This window comes from Pyrus communis, chromosome 12 (genome assembly GCF_963583255.1).
Source record: "Pyrus communis chromosome 12, drPyrComm1.1, whole genome shotgun sequence".
NCBI classification, from domain to species: Eukaryota; Viridiplantae; Streptophyta; class Magnoliopsida; order Rosales; family Rosaceae; genus Pyrus; species Pyrus communis.
The window spans coordinates 7959097-7983184 of record NC_084814.1 but is presented as its reverse complement, the minus strand read 5'-3'; the positions used below and the strand labels follow the sequence as shown (position 1 = coordinate 7983184).

Sequence of the window (24088 nt, the reverse complement as noted above, 5' to 3'; positions counted from 1 at the left end):
CAAGATCAAAGTCAAAGGGTTGTAACGGGGCTAAGGTATTGGCTGACAAAGAAAGGTAAGGATAAACGAAAGTTCTTAAAGCAATAGTAAGCAAAGTAATGAAATAAACACTTAGAATTCACTTTTGAATGCAGAAATCAACTTTGAACACCAAGGGACGATTCACACAAAACTTAGGGTCAAATTCAAATTTTTGGACCCTTTCTTCAACTTTTTCTTCTTTTTCACGTTTTTTTTTTTTTTTCCCGTGCCCTTTTCTTTTTCTTTGGTACATAAAACATGCATCCTCCTAGATTTCCATGAAAAACACCTTCCCCCGCACTTGTTTTTCTGCAAGTTGTAGAACAAAAGGAATTCCCTCTACGTCATGCTTTACTATACTTTAAGAACAAGGGTATGGATAGTCCTATTGTAGGCTAGGTAAGGATAATGTGGGCTAACAAAGGCTCAAAGGGGTTAACATACAATACATATGCAAAGGGTAAGGCTTTTTGGCTCTGGTTTTAACTAAACAACTTCATTTTGTTTTATGTTATGCACTCAATTTTATGCTTTGAATGAAATGGGCATGAGTTCTAGTATTTGGAACTATAGTGATGAAACGCATTCTAAGTAGCAACCAAGCAAAGAATGATGAGATCATGCAACGACTTTAGAAAACAAGAACATCAAGATTAATAACTCTCCAAATAAAGTTTAGGCTCAAGTCTCTCAGGGTTGTAGAGTTAGTTTGAGTTTCTTCCTTCAAGCATGTTACAAAAACTGATTTTTTTTCCTTTGTGATTACATGTGAATTCGTAAATGTCAACTACAACTAAGCATAAACCAAATAGCGTATCAAACTTCCATCCATGTTTGTAACTTTCTTTAATAGTCATGCAATTAAAAACCAAATCCTCATCATTGTGTTGGAAGGTATCCTAAGACACATAAAAACAAAAACGACTCTAAAAACAACTCTTTTTGGGTTTTTAAAACACTCTTTTTCAATTTTTTTTTCAAATTTTCGGATTTTCTGTTTAAGACACATAAAAATACTTCAAAACACACTAAAAACACTTAAACACAGTAAATAACAACTTTAGAAGTGATAGGTGATAAAATCTCACGAAAATCATGCAAAAACAACTTGTTTACCCCCTCCCCCCGACACTTAAACCAAACATTGTCCTCAATGTTTTAAGCATAGACTCACAAACAAACAAACAAATAACACAATTAACAACATGACAATAATGGCAAAGTAAAAGCAATAAAGAGTAGGGTTTAGGAACCCAAATCTGGTTGTGGGAGCCGAAGATTCCTAGGTCTTCTTTATTTGAATGCATGGGTTGCCTCCCAAGAAACGCTTGCATTAATGTCTTCCAGCCGGACGATACCTCTCTTTAAACTTCATTGGAGCCCACGACATGGAATTGATCTTTGAATGGAAGGTGATACTTGAAATGATCCGGTAATGGTTTAAATTCAAGATTGGGTGCCTAAATCATCAACAACCTGTTAGTAGAAAACGAAATTGAAATTGGAGGAGGTGGTTTACCTATGTGCTCCAACAAGAACTCAAGGATAAACACCACTTCTTTGAACGTTTCAGGAACTTTGCACTTAGACAGATTTGGTGTGAGGATTGTTCCTTGTCCTGTGTTATAGAATCCAACTTCTTTGGGGTTGTTTGTCTCAAGAACATCTTCTTTGATGAATTCATGATATTCCCTACTTTACACCTTTGGAAGGGCTTCCGAGATGTCTTTTTCACTTTCTTCTTCCTTGGAATTCATGAACCTGCAAGGAATAGGGACATTGGGTGGAATGGGGTTAGAAATAATTAAATTTGGAACAACCTTACCTGAATTGGATGGCGTAGGAGCAATAGGTGCCTGCGGCAAAGGTGTTTCCACCCTTGCCGTGGGTTGGGTGTGTTCCTCTTCCTCAAATTGCAATCTTTCATCTTCCTTGTAATTTGATTTTGATGGTTTAGGGTCTGTTCCAACCTCCTTGCCACTTCTCAAGATGATTTCCTTGGCAATTTTAAATCATCCCTTCGGATTTGCAATGGTTGAACTAGGGAGTTTGCCTTAGTCTCGAAACTGTCCTACGAACTCCGCTATCTGCCCAATTTGCTTTTCCAAGTGGTCCAACCTTTTGTCTTGATTTTGCATTGCTTTGTTTTGATTTTCTTGCCCCTGAGACAAATTGGTGAGTAACTTAATAAGCGTATCATTATACAATGACGTACCTGAATTTGTTTAGGCAGGTTGTATATGAGGTTGTGGTGGCTGTGCAGGTCTTGAATAGAACTCCTCATATGGCTGCCAATATCCTTCGTGTTGAACTTGTTGAGATTCCCACCACATAGAGTTTGAATGATCACTCCAATCTGAATCGTACATGTTGGAAAACAAATTGTTCCTTGATTGATTATGATCTTAATAACCCCAAGTGTTGACATTCTTCCAACCTCTTTGTGGACATTGATTTGCTTGATATTCTTGCCTATAAGAAGCACCAAATGTAGGGACACTTTGCATTGTGGACCCTTCGGCATACTGTGACAAAGAATTAAGATTCGCTATTTGAGCTTGAAGATTAGCAATTGCCATGTCTTGCTTCTCTAGTACATGAAATCAAAGAAATAAAACTAAATAAAATATCAAAAGAAAAATAAACAAACAAACTGAGGGATTAGCAATTTTACTAATACATGGCAACGGCGCCAAAATTTGATGTGAAAATTAACTTGACAACTCAAATTAACACCCTATGATTGTAGTATATGAAAGTAGGGATCGTTTTAGGCCAGGGATTAGAAGGGATGCTAATCTACTCAAATTAGACTCTAAAACACTAAACTAGACTCAAAAATAGAAAACTATACTTATATGACTCAAAACAGCACAAAATAATCAAATAGACTCAAACTAGACACTAAAGGATGATTTGGACGAAAATTACTTTTAACTTGACTTAAAACACTTAAAAACATAAATTTGGACATATTCTAACTGAAAGACACAACCAAGTAAAGGGGGATTGGATTTTGGATGAAATTAAGGTAAAGACAAGTAGATTAAAGACTCTTAAACAACTTGGACAAAATTGGGGAAAAATATGGGTGAATGGCTAGTTAGAGAGTCCTTCTCCACACATGATATATGCATATGAACCAATTTCCAGTTATTTTTCCTTTAGACTATGAATGACAACACCCCAAGTTAGTTGCATCGCACAACTAACCATCAGATTTTCCTTACTTCATTGAATTAGATGGAATATGCATCTAAACCAAATTATCTTTCTCAAGTTCCCTATATGAAACGCATGATAGAGATACATGTCAAAAGTCATTAAGTTCTATAAAAATCATAAGCATTGACAAGGCATTCATCACTATGAAACGCATAAGACTCATACCAAGGATTTACTTAACATGATTGTGACTAGCAACCTCCACTACTTGTGAATATAAGTGAATAACTATTACGTGAGACCCCCTTATACTCTAGCATCAAATTCATGCATGCAAATTAAGTGTCGACCCCCAACCCACATACATAAACAAGTTTTAATAACTTAGATAATCAAATCACATTCATGCCTTAAAAAACAATAACTGGACATAATCAATTCATATAAAACATATAATCATGGCTTCGAATTCACCTCCAACTAAAAAGAAATTAGTTCCACATGTTCGCAAAACAAAGATAATTAAACTTAAACATTAAAAACAAAGATAGAATACACCTAGAAACACTCCAGGTGGCTCGTCCTTCCTTCCTTGCTGCCAACAATGGGGATTTGTGTGAATTTAGGCTTTTGAGGTGTGGTGTGAATTTGGGGTAGAGGGTGGTGGTTTTTGAGTGTTGTGGTATCATGTATTTATAGGGTGAAGGGGAGGCACGAAATTGGGCTGAAAAGGAGAGGAATTAGGACTCCAAATCACCAAAGAACAAGGACACTTTTAATCAGCTTCGAAGGAGGACAAGGAATGGTCCTTGTGGCAGATTCTAGAACTTCTAGAAGGGTTACATGTGGCATAAACTTAATGCACGAAAATAGGGCTTCTAGAACTTGATATTTAGGTGATTTAATGTGAGAAGGAGTCCTCTTTGAAGTTGGAATTAAGGTAGGGAAAGATTAGGATAGGATAAGATAAGATAAGTTTGGATAAGGTTGGATAAGATACGTAAATTTGGATAATATTCCTTCTTTGTAGTTGATTCCTTATCTTCAAAGTCTTCAATTTAATTCTTCTAGATCTTAATCACATTCCTAGCATCTCTTGATCTTCAAATTTGTCCATCCACTTTGCTCCATGGTTAAGCTATCCAATCCATGCACTTTCTTGCTCCTTTTGCCATTAGGACCTAAAAACATACGAAAATAGCTTAAAAGACTTTAATAAGTAGTAATTAACTATCTAAATGCAAGGAAACAACATAGCTAAGTAGCATAAATATGCTCCTATCACGGTTATCAACGAAAAATCATGATTTAACGGTTATTTTAACTCCGATTTTAATGATTTTTTTCAACTACACTCCTTGACCCTATATGAATGCAATGAATGAACTCGATCTTCAATTTAAAATATTTACACTAGTGGGTACCACAAAATCTTATGTTATATTTATTGAAAGTATGAATAAACTCTTAATTGTTAGTGAATCTATTGTTTTGATGGGATACGCATTCTACGAAACTAGTTTCAACGATCAAACCGTCAAATATGTTTGGATATACTTAAAGATCGCATATGCCAAAAATTGTAAAAAAACAAACATTCAGAGATCAAGTAAGGGGACAAAACTTTTCAATGGTTAGCAACGAAAAATCACGATTTAATGGTTAATTTAACTCCGATTTTGATGATTTTTTTATAGCTACACTCCTTGATCCTATATGAATATGTTATACTTAATGAAAGTATAAATAAACTCTAAGTGCTAATGAATCTATCGTTTTGATGGGATATGCATTCTACGAAACTAATTTCAACGATCCAACAATCAAAATTGTTTGTATATGCTTCAAGATCACATACACCAAAAATCACAAAAAATAAACATTCAGAGATCAAGTAACGGGACAAAAAATTTTGACAGTTATCAATGAAAAATCACGATTTAACGGTTATTTTAACTCCGCTTTTGATGATTTTTTACAACTACACTCCTTGACCCTATATGAGTACAATGAATGAATTTGATCTTCAATTTAAAATATTTACACCATTGGATACCACAAAATCTTATGTCATAACGATCGATGAAAATTGAAGATTTTGTAAAAGGAATAACATGCAAGCTTTGAGTTCTATTGGCAAGGTTTAAATTTTTGAGAAAGGCTTCACAACCTTGAAAACAAAAACTCTTTCATTTTGCATATCCTTGCACATTTAATATTTGTAATAGACTAGGAGTGTATGGATGTTTGTTTATTAGGCTCTTATTTTTTAGTGTAGATGTAGTACTTAAACGACAAATATGTTTTAATGTTTTGAAGTAATATTTATGTAACAATGTGTGGTATGTGCAAATTTATGAAAACGGGTCATAATGGGTCGTATCTGCTCCAACTCCTCAAAGTTCTCTAATTTGCGCCAATAGAGCCGAAGAAATCTTTCTGTTTTTGCCATGGCTGCTGAGGGTATTTTTCTCCAGTAATTCTTTGTCTTGCTTTTGTTTATCTACTGCTTTCTTGCTGAATTATTGCTTTTTGAATTGTTTTGAGGAATACGCAGCTGCACAAATTGTTCAAATTTGGTAATTCAGTGACCTTTTGTGTGCATTTCTGGTTTGGTTCTTATTTGAAATGAATCAAATTGAATATTTATATCCAAAAGAATTGATTTTTCTAATTGTGATAATTTTGCCTCATATTTTGTTTAGGAATTTAATATAGGAAAATTAATGAAAAGAGCTTGAAAACTTTGAGTTTTAACGATAAGGACAAAATAAAGGATAAAGTTAATAGTACCAGGATTGACTTTTTAATGTAAAAATGTGGTTTTTCGTTAAAGTGAACAATACCGTGGGCTTTTTGTTAAAACTCCCATTTAATATTCTAATTTCTTCTCAATCAAATATCATTTTTGTAAGCATATAAGGGTACTTGAGATTGATTAGAGCATCTGAACTTCACTAAAATTCACTGTCAATCTGCAACCTTGGTGGAAGTAGCCTGCTTAGCTTGCTGTGTTCTTAATATACTCAAATTTTGTTTTGGTTTGTCGAAGGAAGGAAATCGAATGTTGTATGGATCCATTTTGTTTGTTTATAGAACTTATATAGTGATAGGAATTCAATCTTTGGAAATGTTGATAAGTGATGTCATTCTCGACAGTTCTAGGAGTTAGCCTCACCATGGTATGTAGCTACTTGGATGCTGGTTGTAAATACAATAATGACACTTTTCGGTCTTTCCAATGAAATATTATAGCTGAATGGCTCTCTATTTTAAAAGATATTTTCGGGGCTTCTTCAATTGCCTTTGTACTTGTTTCAGTTTGCTTTTGATATTTGCGGTAATGTTATTATGGAAAGCATGCAGTACCATTAGAAGATTATCGCAATTAGGCCTAGCAAACGGGTCGTGTTTATCGTGTTCGTGTCGTTTTCGTCTAACACCTGTTATCTTAACGGGTCGTGTCGTGTCACACCCGTTATCTTAACGGGTCCTTAACAGGTCGTGTCACTTTACCCAACGGGTAAAGTGACCCGACTCGTTATGACCCGTTAAGAAAAAAAAAAAAAAAATTTTAAATTTGCACATTCCACACATTGCCACATAAATACTACTTCAAAACATTAAAACATTTCTCGTTCAAGTACAATATCTACACTCGAAAATCCAAGCATATACAAACAATTTTGACAGTTTGGATCGTTGAAATTAGTTTTGGAGAATTCGTAAAACGATAGATTGACTAACACTTAGAATTTATTTATACTTTCATTAAGTATAACATAAGATTTTTTGGTATCCACTTGTGTAAATATTTTAAATTGAAGATCGAATTCATTCATTGTATTCATATAGGGTCAAGGAGTGTAGTTATAAAAAATCATCAAAATCGGAGTTAAAATAACCGTTAAATCGTGATTTTTCGTTTATAACCGTTGAAAAGCTTTGTCCCGTTACTTGATCTCTGAATGTTTTTTTTTTGTGATTTTTTGCTGATGTGATCTCCAAGCATATACAAACAATTTTGACGGTTTGGATCGTTGAAATTAGTTTTGGAGAATTCGTAAAACGATAGATTGACTAACACTTAGAGTTTATTTATACTTTTCTTAAGTATAACATAAGATTTTGTGGTATCCACTTGTGTAAATATTTTAAATTGAAGATCGAATTCATTCATTGTATTCATATAGGGTCAAGGAGTGTAGTTATAAAAAATCATCAAAATCAGAGTTAAAATAACCGTTAAATCGTGATTTTTCGTTTATAACCGTTGAAAAGCTTTGTCCCGTTACTTGATCTCTGAATGTTTTTTTTTTTGTGATTTTTTTCTGATGTGATCTTCAAGCATATACAAACAATTTTAACGGTTTGGATCGTTGAAATTAGTTTTGGAGAATTCGTAAAACGATAGATTGACTAACACTTGGAGTTTATTTATACTTTCATTAAGTATAACATAAGATTTTGTGGTATCCACTTGTGTAAATATTTTTAATTGAAGATCGAATTCATTCATTGTATTCATATAGGGTCAAGGAGTGTAGTTATAAAAAATCATCAAAATCGGAGTTAAAATAACCGTTAAAATCGTGATTTTTCGTTTATAACCGTTGAAAAGCTTTGTCCCGTTACTTGATCTCTGAATGTTTATTTTTTATGATTTTTTGTTGATGTGATCTCAAAGCATATACAAACAAGTTTGACGGTTGGGATCGTTGAAATTAGTTTTGGAGAATTCGTATGCCATCAATCAAGTTCCGTGTGTGTGTGTGTATATATATATTTATTAAGTAGATTTAAATCTATTTATTTTGTATGTATAAATTAAAATTGACTGGTTCACGGAATAGTACATACATCACGTGTCACGTGTGTCATTATAAAAATAGTGAGATATGTCATGACAGTCATGTGTGTGATAAAAAGTTAATAACTTAAAAAAAAAAAAAAAAAAAAAAATTCTCACCACTTCTATTAATTTTCATTTTTCCCTCTCTTTTTTGTTTCCTTTTCAACTTTTTCTTATCATTTTCACTTTTCCCTCCAACATCTTTCCCTAATTCCCTCACTTTTTTGTTTTATTTTCAACTTTTCTTAACATTTTCCTTTTCCCTCCAATTTTTTTTTCAAAAATGGCGGCAAGTTGGCAACGGCAAGAAATTGATTATTGAAATTTGAATGGAAAGAAATCACATCAAATTTCAATGGATGCAAAATCATGCAATGCATCATGCATATTAAATTATTAATTAATAATTATTATAGTTTTTATAAAATTTAATATATATATATATATATATATATATATAATTATTATAGATAGACTTAATATTTTGGGGGTATAATTATTATAGTATATATAATTATTATAATTATTATAAATTTTATAGTTAATTTAATATATATATATATATATTATAATTTTTAGGGGTATAAAATTGTAAAATTAATGTATATAATTATTACAGTATTTTTTTAGGGTTATAAAATTATAAAAATAATATTCTGCTTATCGTGTATCGTGTTACCCACGTGTATACCCGAACCAACCCGTTATCTTAACAGGTGCTTATCCGGTTACCCGATAACGACCCGATTTGTAATCTTGTCGACCCAAACACCTGTTAATTTCGTGTCGTGTCGTGTCGGGTTATCGGGTCGTGTCAGAAATTGCTAGACCTAATCGCAATATAGGGATTATGGCTCACATAGATGCAGGGAATACTACTACAAGTGAACGAATTTTGTTTTATACTGGAAGAAACTATAAAATAGGGGCGCGGGGGTACACAGAGGAATAGAAACTATGGACTGGATGGAGCAAGAACAAGAAAGAGGCATTACCATAACATCTGCTGCAACTACGACATTTTGGGACAACCATAGGATTAACATCATTGACACTCCTGGCCACGTTGACTTTACCCTTGAAGTGGAGCGGGCACTCATGGTGCTGGATGGCGCTATATGCTTGTTTGACAGTGTTGCTGGTGTGGAACCTCAATCTGAAACTGTGTGGAGGCAAGCTGATAGATATGGGGTGCCCAGGATTTGCTTTGTCAATAAAATGGATCGTCTTGGAGCAAACTTTTTCCGAACAAGGGTCATGATAGTGACAAATTTGGGTGCCAAACCACTTGTACTTCAAATTCCAGTTGGTGCAGAAGGTAATTTTAAGGGAGTTATTGATCTTGTGAAGATGAGAGCTGTACTTTGGTCTGGAAAAGAGTTGGGTGCTAAGTTTGTTTACGAGGAGATTCCATCTGATCTGCTGGAGCTCGCTCAAGAATACAGGGTGGAGATGATAGAAACCATAGTTGAGTTGGATGATGAAGCTATGGAGGGCTATCTAGAAGGAGTTGAACCTAATGAGGAAACCATTAAGATATTAATTAGGAAGGGAACCATTGCTATTAATTTCGTGCCAGTACTGTGTGGTTCAACTTTTAAAAATAAGGGGGTTCAACCATTGCTTGATGCAGTCGTGGATTATTTGCCTTCACCACTTGATATGCCACCAATGAAGGGCACTGATGCAGACAACCCAGAAATCACAATTGAAAGGGCCTCAAGTGATGACAAACCATTTGCCGGTCTAGCATTCTGTTAGTGTTACTTGATTTAGCTGGGTTTAATTTCCAGAAGGCTTAACAGAAGCAAAAACAAAAGACAGAAGAAGCTGAACCGAAAAGTGTTCTTTCTTGTTCTCTCATGCAAAAGTATTGCAGAGGAATAATTTTTGTACAGCACAGAAAATGCGCACTCACCCTGCTTTACATTTAACTGATGGCCTTAGCTTTAGGACCACACAAAACACTACTTTTAATCTTAGTCATTCATCTACCTAATTACATGGATCAAACACCACATGGCTCTCATGGCCTTACATCTTTTAACTTTACACTTGGCAGATATGCTCAAGTGAATACACACATTTAAACTCATCTTATTTCTAATACTCAATCAGCTAGAGACTTATAATTCAACACTCCCCTTTAAGTCTTGAGCTGATTTCACTCCAAGCATGCTCCTGAGATAATTAAACCGATCTTTAGGCAGAGATTTTGTGAAAATATCAGCTAGTTGCTCATTAGTTGGACAGTACACCAGATCAATGATACCATCCTTCAGTGCATCCTTGATGAAATGGTATCTTCTGTTAATGTGTTTGGTCTTTTGATGGAACACAGAGTTCTTGGTGATTGCAATTGCTGAGGTGTTGTCACAGTGCACTGGAGTGGCTTCGGTTTGAAATTCACCAAAGTCTTCAAGAACAAATCTCAACCAAATGGCTTGAGTAGTTGCTTCTGAAGCACTGATGTACTCTGCTTCTGCAGTGGAAAGAGCTACATAGTTTTGCTTCACAGATGCCCTTGAGAATACTCCACTGCCAAAGGAGAAAGCATAACCAGAAGTACTTTTACTGTCCTCAATTGATCCACTCCAGTCACTGTCACAGAACCCAATTAACATTGAATTCTTACCCTTCACATATTCCAGACCATAATCTAGTGTGCCCTTAATGTATCTTAGCACTCTTTTAGCAGTTCCAACATGCTTACTGGTAGGGCAGTGCATAAATATGGCTAACAGACTGGATGTATACATAATATCAGGCCTGGTTGCAGTGAGATATAAGAGACTTCCCACCATACTTCTGTATAACTCTTCACTTGCTGCACCACTTCCATCATCCGTGGTTAACTTCTCAGTTGCAACCAAAGGAGTAAGCACAGGTTTGCACTCTTTTAGACCAAATTTGTCTAACAAAGAGCTTGCATATTTCTTTTGGTGGATGAAAATGCTTGAAGTTGATTGAATTATTCCCATTCCAAGGAAATGATGGAGAAGACCCAAATCAGTCATCTCATACTTTCGTTTCATGTCTTCCTTGAATTCTTCAAGCATTTGTTTGTTGCTCCCAGTATAAATTATGTCATCCACATAGATTGACACAATCAAAATGTCTTTCTCTTCTGCCTTGATGTATAGTGTTGGTTCACTTAAGCTTCTTGTGAAACCACATTGTAAGAAATATGTATCGATCTCTCCATACCAAGCCCGTGGTGCCTGTTTTAGACCATACAAGGCTTTGTGAAGTTTATATACCCTGTCTTCCTCCCCTTTAGCTACAAAACCATCAGGCTGCTCTACATAAACCTCCTCCTCTAGAACACCATTTAAAAAAGCCGATTTGACATCAAGTTGATAGAGTTTCCAACTCTTTTGTGCAGCCAATGCTATAAGGGTTCTGATTGTATCTAACCGGGCAACAGGAGCAAAGGTCTCATTGTAGTCTATTCCTGGTTTCTGGGCATATCCCTTTGCAACAAGCCTTGCCTTGTTCTTTTGCACAGTTCCATCCAGGTTGAGCTTGGTTTTAAACACCTATTTTACTCCAATTATAGGCTTGTTACTTGGCCTGTCTACTAACTCCCAGGTTTCATTCTTTTCAATCATGGAGAGCTCATCCTTCATAGCATTCATCCAAGATTCATCCTTAGCTGCATCTTCATATTTCTCTGGTTCTATAATGCACAGATTACATTGAGCAAGTACATCATCCAGTGGTAGGAGCATATTCATGCGACTTAATTAGCTTGTTCTCGTGCATTTATTTTGTGTTTACGTAGCTATTTTAGTGTTTAAGGCTACTTTTGTGCATTTTCAGATTATAAGGCCAAAGTGTGCAAGAAGATGCAAATTGGAGTCTTTTGGAGCGAAAGAGGAATGAATGAGTTGAAGATTTGAAGAAACGACGAATTCCTACTCCAACGATGAATTCTTACCAAAACGAGGAATCCTACTCAAACAAGGTTTCCTACTTGAAGTAGGAAAGTTAACCCTAGGTTTCCCGTTTTGGTAACCTTTCCTAATCTTGAACGTCCGTATTTTCTAGCTACTTTGAAGGCCTTGTAGGCACTTTAGGACACAAAACAAAGGCCCTAGTCCACTCTAACACCCTTGCCGTGCCCAAGCCCTTTCTTTCCTTCCCTTGCCGTGCAAGGGGGGGTATTTAAGTCCATTGTCACTCACTTAAACCCTATTTTCCTCTCCTAACCTAATCCTAGCCGCACCTTGCAGCCATCCCTTTTAATTTCTGATTTTATTTCCTAATTCTAGAAGCTTTTAACTTAATTCTAATTCACCAAAATAAATTAGGGTTTGTTTTTCTTAAACCCTAGGTTTTCCACCACCTAGCCGCACCTTAGGGATTTCTCATTATTACTTTTCATATTTTTCAGCCACCAAATCCATCTTGCAGCCGCACCCTAGGTTTAAACATATATTTCATTCACAAAACCATAAAGCCGCACCTTTTTCCTAACTTTGGGGGGATTCTTCATTCACTTCTCAAGCTGCCACATTCATCACTCAACCTAATATTCACCCAAAAATCCCATAAGCCGTGGCCCCCCCCATTTTATGATTTACCCTAATTCTCTCCTAAAAACTGTGCAGCCACCATCCCATTATTGGATTCATTCATCCTTGCCGCTGCCAATATAACCCATTCCATCCCATATTCTTTCTAGCCGCACTTTCTCCCTGCACTTTCCAGCCGTGCAGCCCACCATTCCATTCCAGCAGCCTTCCTCCACCTTCCAGCCACCATACCAACCTTCCTCCATCACTCCACCACCTTGCCGCACCACTAATTCTCCCTAACTCCATCCCCAACCCAAAATAACATCCAAAAACACCATTTAACCTCACTGCCGCAGCAAGGAGAAGAGGAAAGAGGAGCTTCGACGCGCAGAAATTCAAGTGGATTCATTGTGCGTTCTAGGTGTAATCAATCCTTTGTTCTTTATGTTTAAATTCAATTTTATTTTTCTTGTTGTGAACATGAGAGGCTAAACCCCTATTTAGCTAGGGGGTGATTCGAAACCATGTTTATGCTTGCAATATGATTTGATTACTTTTGGTTGGAATTTCATGTATTGTGGATTCAATTTGTTTAACTGCTTGATTGATAACTTATTTGTGTATGTTTATTGAGAGTGCACGCTTAATTTTCATGCATGAATATGACGCTAGAATATAAGTGAATTTCACCTAATAGTTATGAACTTATATTCACAAGTAGTGGAGGTTGCTTATAAACAATCGCGTTAAATAAATTCTTGGCATAAGTTTCATGCAATCATAGTAACGAATGCCTCGTCAACACTTATAGTTTTCATGATGCTTAATGATTCTTGCTTGTATCTCTATTATGCAATTCATGTAGGGAACTTGTGGGGAATGCTTTGGGTTGTCGCATGCAATCATCCAATTCATTAACTTAAGGAAAACTTGACGGTTAATTTAAGCGGACCTAATTAACCCGGGGTGTTGAGTTTCATAATTCATCGAAAGACCAACTGAAAATCAAATTGTATGCAAGTGTGACATGTGTGGAGAAGAACCTTCTAGCTAGCCTTTTATCCATCCTTTTTATCCAACATTCATATTTACATTCTGCCTTTAAATTACAATCATTGCATTTAGTTTAATTTCGTCAAAACCTCAATCCCCCTTTACTTTAGTGTCCAATTTAGTTAGAAAGTGTCTTAATTTGTGTTTACAAGTGTTTTGTATTCTTTGAGTCTAGTTTAGTGTTTTAACGTTTGTTTTACATTTTTGAGTCAGTTTCCAAGTGATTTAGTAATCCCTCCTAATCCCCGGTCTAGAACGATCCCTACTTGCATCTTTACTACAATTGTCACAAGAGGGTTTTAATTTGTGTGCTTAATTATTTCGCATCATCCAGCTTTCTCCATTTTAATGGAGTATGATCAAATGACAGAGTGTCACTCACACCTGCACTTGACTGAGAGTTGATCTGTGTATCATCAATATCACTTGCAGCTTCTTCCAATATGCCAGATGATAGACCACTTGAGACTTGAGGGTCATTTTCTGTATTCTCACTTCTTGGTGTATCAACAGAATCAAACTCACAAGTAGGCAGTGACATATATCTTTCTGTGCTTCTTTCCCAATCCCAAGCTGAGTTTTCATCGAACACAACATCTCTTGACAGAATCAGTCTCTTAGAGATTGGATCAAATACTCTATACCCTTTCTCACATTTTGCATATCCAACAAAGACTCCTTTTATACTCTTGGGTTTTAGCTTGTGTCTTAGCTCGGATGGAGTATGAACATAACAAACTGAGCCAAAAACCTTCAAATGAGCAATACTTGGTTTCCTTTTGCTGTAAGCTTCAGAAGGTGTTATGCTATCCAGTGATTTGGTAGGACATCTGTTTAATAGATAGACAGCAGTATGCACAGCTTTTGCCCACATATAGTAAGGCATTCCTTTGTCATGAAGTATAGACTTGGCCATTTCAATCACAGTTCTGTTTTTTCTTTCAACCACTCCATTTTGCTGTGGAGTGTAAGAGAGAGATAGTTGCCTTTGGATTCCCTCTGTGTCGCAGTATTGATTGAAATCATTTGATAAGAACTCCCCTCCTCCATCACTCCTTACACATTTTACCTTCATTCCACTTTGCAACTCAGTCATGGCCTTGAATTTCTGAAAAAAAAAAGAGAGCTTCAGATTTGAATCTAAGAAAATACACCCATATCATCCTGGTTGCATCATCTACAAGTAACATGAAATACTTGTTTCCTCCAGTAGACTCATTTCTCATCGGTCCACACAAATCAACATGTACCAATTCAAGTGGAGCACCTGCTCTTTGTGCTTGACCACTAGGAAACCTTTCTTTGTGTTGCTTACCATATTGACAGCCCTCACACACTTTGTCATACTCATCTAGATATGGTAAACCATGAACCATGTCTTTATCCTTCAATTTCTTGATTCCACCAAAGTTTAGGTGACCTAATCTTCTGTGCCAAGTCAGAGAACAATGAGCAAAACTGGTCTTCAACACAAGTTGTTTCTCAGGCCGTAGAGATAGAGGATAGCACCTGTTTTCTTTCATTTTTACACGGATAATTTGACATTTCAGAGAAGGACCATCAAAAACAGTACACATATGTCCACCAAACACAAGATAGTATCCATGCTCATCCATTTGTCCTACACTTAATAGATTCTCTTTCAAACCAGGTAAGTACATAACTTCTCGAATGTATTTTCTTCTTCTGTTAGTCTCAATTTCCAGTGACCCCATTCCTGCCACATTAACTAACACTCCTGTTGGCATTTGAACTTTCCCTGCAACATTTGTATTCATATCAACAAGAAGATCAACATTTCCTGTCATATGGTTACTGCAGCCACTATCTATGTACCAATCTCCATTAACCTTAGTCTCAGCAACTGCACAGTTTGCATAAAATAAGTTTCCTGTCACTTTCATTTGACTTGCACAGTTTGCCTTTTGAACAGACTTTCCAACAGTACACTCTCTGGCCCAATTACCAAATCTATCACAGTTATGGCACTTGGATTTCCCCTTATATCTACATTCACCATAATGAAACTTTGAACACATTTTACATTGAGGTTTTACACTCTCTTGACCCATAACCTGTGAGGAAGTACTATTCTGTGCAACATTTGTGAATGATTTTTGCTGAAACTTTGGTTTTGAATCCCATTTTTTACCCTTTTGATTCCAATTTCTCTGTGGTTTAAAAGTACTAGACTGAGCATAACTTCGATTCTGCCCTTTTGAACTAACAGTAAGAGAAGAAAATGCTCTCTCAGTTGTATCTGAGGAATGCAAATCAAACCTCTGCTCTTGACTCTTCAATATAGCTAGTACCTCTTGCAGTTCAACAGATTCTAAACATTTGGTGTTTTCTATCACTAAGCATATAGGATCATATATCTTAGTGAGACTGATTAATACCTTCTGAACTAATCTCTCATTTGACAGAGTTTCACCAAACGTCTTCATTTGATTAATCAGTTCATTTAAACGAGTAAGATACCTAGTCAAGGATTCATCATCACGCATTCTAGTGTATTCAAATTCTCGTCTAAGATTTTGAAGTTTCACAGATCTTACCTGATCCTCACCGTGATATTCGACATATAACAGATCCCATGCCATTTTTGCTGAGTCTGCGTTTGCGATTCGAGGGAAAATCTGATCGGAGACTGCACTTTGAATGATTCCGAGAGCTTTTGCATCTTTCATGAAGATTGCAGCCATTTTCTCATCATCTTCAGCATCTACATCTGTATCTTCATCAGTCTTAGCTTTCTTCTTCTTCGAATCAGAACCCGAAATCCCTTTTTCCACCAGATTCCATAGTCCATGTGACTTGAAAATGGTAACCATTTTGATTCTCCAAAACTCGTAGTTCTCACCGGAGAAGATCGGGGTCCTCACTTCAGCACTCCCAGATCCAGCCATCGTGAGCTTGTGTGAATCCAGAAACACGTAGTTCTTAGCTCACAAACAAACTCCGGCAAACTTCACCAAGTCCAGAAACGGTGATGTTTGAGCTCACAGAAATACGCCCAGATCTAATCGAAACAAGGCTATGAGGCCATGTTAGTGTTACTTGATTTAGCTGGGTTTAATTTCCAGAAGGCTTAACAGAAGCAAAAACAAAAGACAGAAGAAGCTGAACCGAAAAGTTTTCTTTCTTGTTCTCTCATGCAAAAGTATTGCAGAGGAATAATTTTTGTACAGCACAGAAAATGCGCACTCACCCTGCTTTACATTTAACTGATGGCCTTAGCTTTAGGACCACACAAAACACTACTTTTAATCTTAGTCATTCATCTACCTAATTACATGGATCAAACACCACATGGCTCTCATGGCCTTACATCTTTTAACTTTACACTTGGCAGATATGCTCAAGTGAATACACACATTTAAACTCATCTTATTTCTAATACTCAATCAGCTAGAGACTTATAATTCAACACATTCAAGATCATTAGTGATCCATTTGTTGGGTCCCTTACGTTTGTGAGAATCTATGCAGGAAAGCTAACAGCTGGATCCTATGTGCTGAATGCAAGCAAGGGGAAAAAGGAGAGGATTGGTAGGCTTCTAGAAATGCATGCAAACAGTAGGGAAGATGTAAGGGTAGCTTTAGCTGGTTATATTGTTGCACTTGCAGGCCTGAAAGATACCATTACTGGTGAAACATTGAGTGACCCCGAACATCCTATTGTACTTGAACGAATGGACTTCCCTGATCCTGTGATTAAGGTGGCCATTGAACCCAAGACTAAAGCTGATGTTGACAAGATGGGAGCTGGTGTGGTTAAGCTTCCTCAAGAAGACCCCTCTTTCCACTTCCCACGGGATGAAGAGATAAACCAGACAGTGATTGAAGGAATGGGAGAATTGCGTCTTGAAATTATTGTTGATCGGCTCAAGAGAGAATTTAAGGTCTGTGTCTACTACTCCATGTTTCTTGTTGTCCATTTTATTTATGGTCCTTAAGATATTGCGAGATGTTTTTTTCTTTGTTTGTTCCTTTTCTTGTTTTGGCATAGTGTCGTCTGGACTATTATATCTCAACCATGTTTATGCTTGTATCTTATGCATGAATATACACGTATGAGCATATAAAAGGTGTGTATACGGACAGTTTTGTGATCTCTTGGAGTTTCTGAAACCAGTTTGCATAGGGACGTATTCTTTCTCGACTATCTGAGATAGGCCGTTGTCTTAAATAGTTCCTTGAAATGTGTTAATTGTTATTCCTTTCGAATTTTCAAACAATTGAGTGCTTTGGATACGCTGTTGATTTGGATGTTCATAACTGGGATTGCTTGATCTGTGCAGGTTGAAGCGAACGTTGGAGCACCCCAGGTTAACTACCGGGAAAGCATTTCCAGGACCTCAGAAGTGAGGTACGTGCACAAGAAACAATCAGGTGGACAAGGTCAGTTTGCAGATATCACTGTACAATTTTAACCCCATGGAGCCTGGTGGTGGATACGAGTTTAAGAGTGAAATCAAGGGAGGTGCAGTGCCAAGAGAATACACTCCTGGGGTGATGAAAGGATTAGAGGAGTGTATGAGTAACGGTGTACTTGCAGGCTTTCCTGTTGTCGACGTACGCGCTGTACTACTCGATGGTTCTTACCATGATGTCGACTCAAGCGTGTTGGCATTTCAATTGGCAGCAAGAGGGGCCTTCCGTGATGGAATAAAGAAAGCTGCCCCGAAAGTGCTTGAACCAATAATGAAAGTTGAAGTTGTTACGCCTGAAGAACATCTTGGAGACGTTATTGGTGATCTCAACTCAAGGAGAGGACAGATCAACAGCTTTAATGACAACCCTGGCGGTCTCAAGGTATGTTAAGGATTTATAACACGACTGTTACCTTCGAATCTTGACGAAGTATTATGGACTGGTAATCATGTTGCACTTACTAATCGTTCGTGCCGGTATTAATGCAGGTCGTGGATGCACTGGTTCCTCTTGCGGAGATGTTTCAGTACGTTAGTACGCTACGGGGCATGACAAAAGGTCGTGCATCGTATACCATGCAGTTAGCTAAGTTTGATGTTGTTCCTCAGCACATTCAGAACCAGCTTGCTGCCAAGGAGGAAGAAGTTGCTGCTTGATTTTGTTACACTGTATGATCAGAGGGACCATAAAAATTATGTCCCAACTCATTATTTAAGAAAAATGAGGGTCTTTATCTCCTCTCCTTTTCCCCGTCCTCTCTCTTTACCAAAAGACATTGAGAGTTTATAGTGATTTTTCCTCTAAAAAGGATACCGCTCATAAATTTGTGTTGTAATTTTATGCGCAAATAAAAACGAATTTTAATAAAATACCAAAGCTAACGTTGTAGATGAAAGAAAAGAAATAAATAATCTCAAAATAAGAACATGAGATTTAACGTGGTTCAGCATGAAGGCTTATGTTCAGAGGCGAAGCACGATGAAAAATTTTACTAAGCAAATAAAGAATACAAAACAATGTAATTCTCACAAGCCAAATCTCGCGAATTATAAATCCTAAACCAAACGAGTAAAGAACTTGAACAAACGGAGAAGAATCTCCCACATTCTCTGACATCTTGATTCTCACATAATTGCTAAATGCATGAGCAATGAGTGTGGCAATTCTTGGCTCATCTGTTTGACAATTTGATGAGAATCCATTTATGAGTTCGTGAGTTAGAGAGCAATTTGAAAGAATCTTCTCTATTAATCCTCTAATTGTTAGGTTTAGAGTTTGTAATTTATGAAATTTGGATGGTGAAGAAAAGAGTAATCTCCACTTATAATTTGGATGGTGAAGAAAAGAGTAATCTCCACTTATAAAGTGGAATTCTTCGCCGCGTTTCACCCCTGAACGTAAGCTTTACGCCTAACCATGTAAATCTCATGTTCTTTTGAGTTTGTTTTAGGTTTCGCATACGATCATCTAAACTTGCTTTCGACCTCACTAACGTTAATTTAATCTATTTCCTATAGAAATCTCAACTTTACTACAGATATCTGAAAACTAAACTTAAAAACTCATACGACGCAATCCATAGGGTGGTGAGCAAACATTTTCGCCACCAATTAATAAGACATGCCGATTTCGAGAGAGTGATTCCAACATATGAAAAAACATTAAAACCAAAACAGTAGATACATCACAAAATTTTCCGAAGTGAAATTCCAAGCTAATTACTCAAATGGACATGAAATAATTGTAAAGTACAATTGGATGGCAAAGGATTCTTTTCTGATTACATGGTCAAGACTTTCCCATTGCTTACCGAAGCTGGACAATTCCTGCACTGACGAGCTTCTGGATCTTGCTCATCACCATAGGGTTCTTTGTGTGTTCCTGAGCAGCCTTGGGGTTTTCCTGGAAGTCGGTTAACACCTGAACACATCCCGACCAACGGAACTTTAGACATTCATACACCGCGTATACAAAATAAAACTGAATTAACAAGGAAACCATGAAACAACAGCGACACTATAAATTATGCTGACCTGTCTCATAACAGGATCTTGGAGAATATTTTGAATTTCTGGGTCCTGCATTCCCTTAGCCTGCAAGAAACAACAAGCTCAATAACGTATGACAATCTCGAGAAACTAAATCACCGACGAAGAAGTTTGGCAAGTCACACACCTGTCTTTCCTTTAACTCCTCGGGACTCAGATCCCCCCGGCTTGCTTTGTTAATTTGCTCTACACATCTGCAATCAATTTCAAGTGGTGCTCTCCAGCATTACACAAAACATGAAGTAAAAATTAAGCAACAGAGAGTAGAACAATTCACGTAAACAAACCTTCGCACACCATCAAGCAATTCCTGGTTGCTAGGATCGTGTTTCAACCCCTCCTGGTATGTTTCCAAAGCTTTCTCATATTCTTTCATGAAAAACTGGACAGCACCTTTTCTGGTGTAACCCTTTGCAAAGGTTGGATCAAGCTCAATGCACTTCTCTGCATCTTTTAGCCCCTCAGGCATTGCCCCAAGTTTTGTATAACATGCAGCTCTGTTGCTATATGCCTAAATCAAACCATGAAATGTCAGACAATATTTAAAACACATTTGGATGATCAACTATATAAGAACACTGGAGGTTCTCCCACCTTTGGATCCTTGGGGTTCCTTCTCAGAGCTTCGGTGTACTGCTTAATAGCCTCTGGGTACTTTTGCTGCTTGAAATATTCATTACCTGCCCATCATCGACAAGCAGTCAAGCTAGAGAGACATGGAAGGCATAAGTAAAAATACATGTCACAGAACCACTTGATGCAGACAGATAAAAACAGGCAATAATAAAGTTTCAAGGAGGTGGAAGTTATAATCACATGAAAGTTAATGACAAACCTTTCTCACGCTCCTCATCAGCTAACTTTGGATCATAGTACTCTTGTTGCTCTAGATCCTTCTTTGCTTTCTCAGCATCATTCAATTTCTTTAAGGTATCTGGGTTGCGATGCTCTGTGAGAGCTTTCTGGAATGACTCAATCGCAGGTTCAAAGTCCTTGGAGCATTTCGCCATCTTCACATAGGCAGTTCCCTTCCTAGTCAAAGCTTTTGCTATCATTTTAAAGTCAGACCTTAGCTCTCTTCCTCTTTCCACAGCCTTCTCACAGTCCTTAATGCAGTCCTCAAACTGATATAATTTAACAATGCACTCAAATCAATAATCAATAATCCATAATCCATAACAAGCTAACAATACCAATATTACGACGAAGCATAAAGTTGTCAACAAGACTAGGGGTCAAGACTACCTTCATCCTTCACATCAGAAAACCAAATTCTATAACAGGTATTGCATGACCAAGCAAGGAGCGAAAGCAAACAACAATATGACCCATAAAAAAGAACACCGAATATGTAAGTATGAAGCCTAAAGAGGTTTCACTTTTTTGTGTAGATATTCTACCACATCCAAATTGTCACATGAACTTCTACAAATGATACGAAAAGGAGGATTACTGAAATTTGGGTCCAACCAGCTCAGCCTCAGGTGAGCAAGCATTATTGAAGAGGACATCCCAAGTCCAAATTTGTCAGACCATAAGGACAAACAATAGCATAATTAACAAAGGACAAATGGTCTGGTCAGAGCAACTGAATAAAATCTGTGCAGCGTCGCAGCTAAATTATTAGTCCTTGGGAAAAACTTCAATTGTTTTTTCATTTTCGTGGGCAATTTATAAACCACAAATAATTATTAGACCAACTAAACTTATGGGGCTAGGTCTATACATCAATCTAAATTGAGCTAGCTCGTTTTGTGTAAAATCATCATTAAAGTTACAGCATCGAGCAGCTTCATCTAAATCAATAAACATCACAGCGTATCCACAAAGAACACTAAATTATACAAACAGTAGCAGCTTATAGTCCACCATACTACCAATCAAAGTGTAAACATTATTAAGCAGCTTAAAAATAAATGGCAAACACTAGATATGCAATCCATACCTGACCCATTTCCAAATACGTCGCAGCGCGATTCAAGATAAACGAAATGTCCTCATCATCCAACTCAATGGCCTTGGTGTAGCGCTGAATTGCTGTGTCAAAGTCCTTCTTCTTATAAGCCGCATTGCCAGCCTCCTTCTCCTTTATTGCCTCGGCCCTCCTCTTCTTCGCCTCCCTCTCCTCCTCGTTCACCTCCATCGGCTCTGGCTCTGGCTCTGGCTGAGGCTCCAGCTTCTTCTCCTCCTTCCGGGGCTCAGGTTGCTTCCGCTCCGGCGGAGACTCTGGCATCTCCTCATCTTCCGCCCCCGCTCCACCGTGTAACTTCACGTTGAGCAAAACCCCAAGGGCTTGCATAACCCTCTGGTCCTTCAGATACAAATTGAGATTGCTAGGGTTTTTCTGAATCTCCTGCATCATCTTCACAAAATCAGGTTGCTGCAAGAAAGCTCGGGTCGACGGGTCCGCAGTGAGCTTGGCCCACATCTCAGGACCTGAGAACGCATCCCCAAACGGGTTCATGGGGGGAGGTTCAGCCCGGGAGCGGGCCGCACCGGCTTGAGCGTCGGCCAAACCAGACTTCAGAGCCTCGTTATTGGGGTCGATCTCGAGACCCTTCTTATAAGCTGAAACGGCGTCGTTGTACTGGCCCAATCCGCAGTGAGCGGCGCCGAGCCGGCTGTAGCCCTTGGACCAATCGGGCTTAATCTCGACAGTCTTATTGGCGTCGGCTAGGGCTTCGGAGTATTTGTTGAGGGAGGCGTAGGCGGCGGATCGGTTGGAGTAGAGGACGTGGTTGGTGGGAGCGAGGTCGATGGCTTCAGAGAAGTGGTTGACGGCGGCGGTAAAGTCACCGGAGGAGAAAGCGGCGTTGCCTTTGGCTTTGGCTTCGTCGGCCATGGCTGTTTGGCGATTGAAGAAACCTATTCTACAGAAAGTAGAGGGATTGCGGGTTGAGGGGATTGAGGAGAAGACGAAAGGGCGAGCTTTATATCAGATAGATCAGTAGTTTGTTTAAGGAACCAGAGGCTTCTAGTGAAAGTGGGTTTTGTTTGGGGTTCTGGAACCTTCGGTCTATATATATTTTTGTTTGGGCTGTATATATTTTTGTTGTAATTATATTTAGAATATGAATGTGTATTTGTTTGAATATTCCCTAAGTTAGATATTATTCTATTAGAATTGCATTCTTATTATGCTAAGAATTTAACCTATCTTAATAATGGGGTGATACAACATATCTCACAATTAAATCTCTTTTCCCTCTCTTATTGCTGCTGGCCTCTCCTCTCTATCCCCCTAGAATAGTTCAGTAAATTAGGCCTATAAACACATTATCATCACACTTTTGTCAGAAGCTAAAGAACTTAAGGATTGTTGGATGAGACTTTCTTCTACAAAATTCAAAGACTTTTATTTGTTTTCTGTCAATCAAGTATGTTTAAAATAAAGAAAGATATTTGAAACGTCTACGAAACATGAAAACATTTTTCATGATACATGAACTCCCTATATTTATATTTTCCTTCCGATATATATGTTGACAAATATATGAAACATATACAATATATACATATCCAATATCTATTGTATACCAAATGAGGCAGAACTAGTGATAATAATAAAGTTAGCATATGGGGCGAAACTAGTAATAATAATAACGATGAGGACAATTATACCAAGGGCAATGATGATTAGGATTGGATGAACTGTTAAATGAATTGTTAATTGAGTTATGTGGAACTTGATGTGGAGGATAACCAGGATTGAAGATGCCATAAAACCAACTGTTATAAACAAATAGAAAGAATTGAACAAATGATTAATCGGTGTTTACCTTGAACTTGAGGTACTTGATGAATTTACTGTGAGTAAAGATTTTATGCCATTCAAAATCAGTTGTTATGAAAATATTATTTATAATGAAAATAATGAATTCAAAATAATGATGCAAATATAATTTGAAAATAAGTTTTATTGCAAAATTTACACTAAAACTTACAATTAATTTACTGACGATTAAGTCAGCAAATGAGAAAATGACTGATGA

The 24088-nt window shown here is 37.3% G+C and overlaps 1 protein-coding gene and 1 pseudogene across 1 annotated transcript; one reads left to right on the top strand and one right to left on the bottom strand.

Annotated features, from left to right (window-relative positions):
* The window catches only part of LOC137709989 (elongation factor G-2, chloroplastic-like), a 39098-nt pseudogene extending 20394 nt beyond the window's left edge, over positions 1-18704 (top strand).
* Positions 18705-19604: 900 nt separating this feature from the next.
* On the bottom strand, positions 19605-23084 carry LOC137710752 (hsp70-Hsp90 organizing protein 3-like). Its single transcript, XM_068449873.1, has 7 exons — positions 22042-23084; positions 20932-21220; positions 20691-20776; positions 20384-20607; positions 20224-20290; positions 20082-20141; positions 19605-19968 (listed from the first exon to the last, which is right to left on the bottom strand). The coding sequence occupies exons 1-7, from the start codon at positions 22936-22938 to the stop codon at positions 19855-19857; spliced, it is 1737 nt and encodes a 578-aa protein (XP_068305974.1). The 5' UTR covers positions 22939-23084; the 3' UTR covers positions 19605-19854.
* Between the last annotated feature and the right edge of the window lie 1004 nt (positions 23085-24088).

What these genes read in the sequence shown, in the direction of transcription:
- LOC137710752 (XM_068449873.1), bottom strand. Translation starts at nt 22,938, where the DNA reads ATGGCCGACGAAGCCAAAGCCAAAGGCAACGCCGCTTTCTCCTCCGGT. An exon ending in TGATGAGGAGCGTGAGAAAG is followed by an intron (nt 20,777 to 20,931) that starts GTTTGTCATTAA and finishes GATGATGGGCAG; the next exon opens with GTAATGAATATTTCAAGCAG. An exon ending in GGAACCCCAAGGATCCAAAG is followed by an intron (nt 20,608 to 20,690) that starts GTGGGAGAACCT and finishes GGTTTGATTTAG; the next exon opens with GCATATAGCAACAGAGCTGC.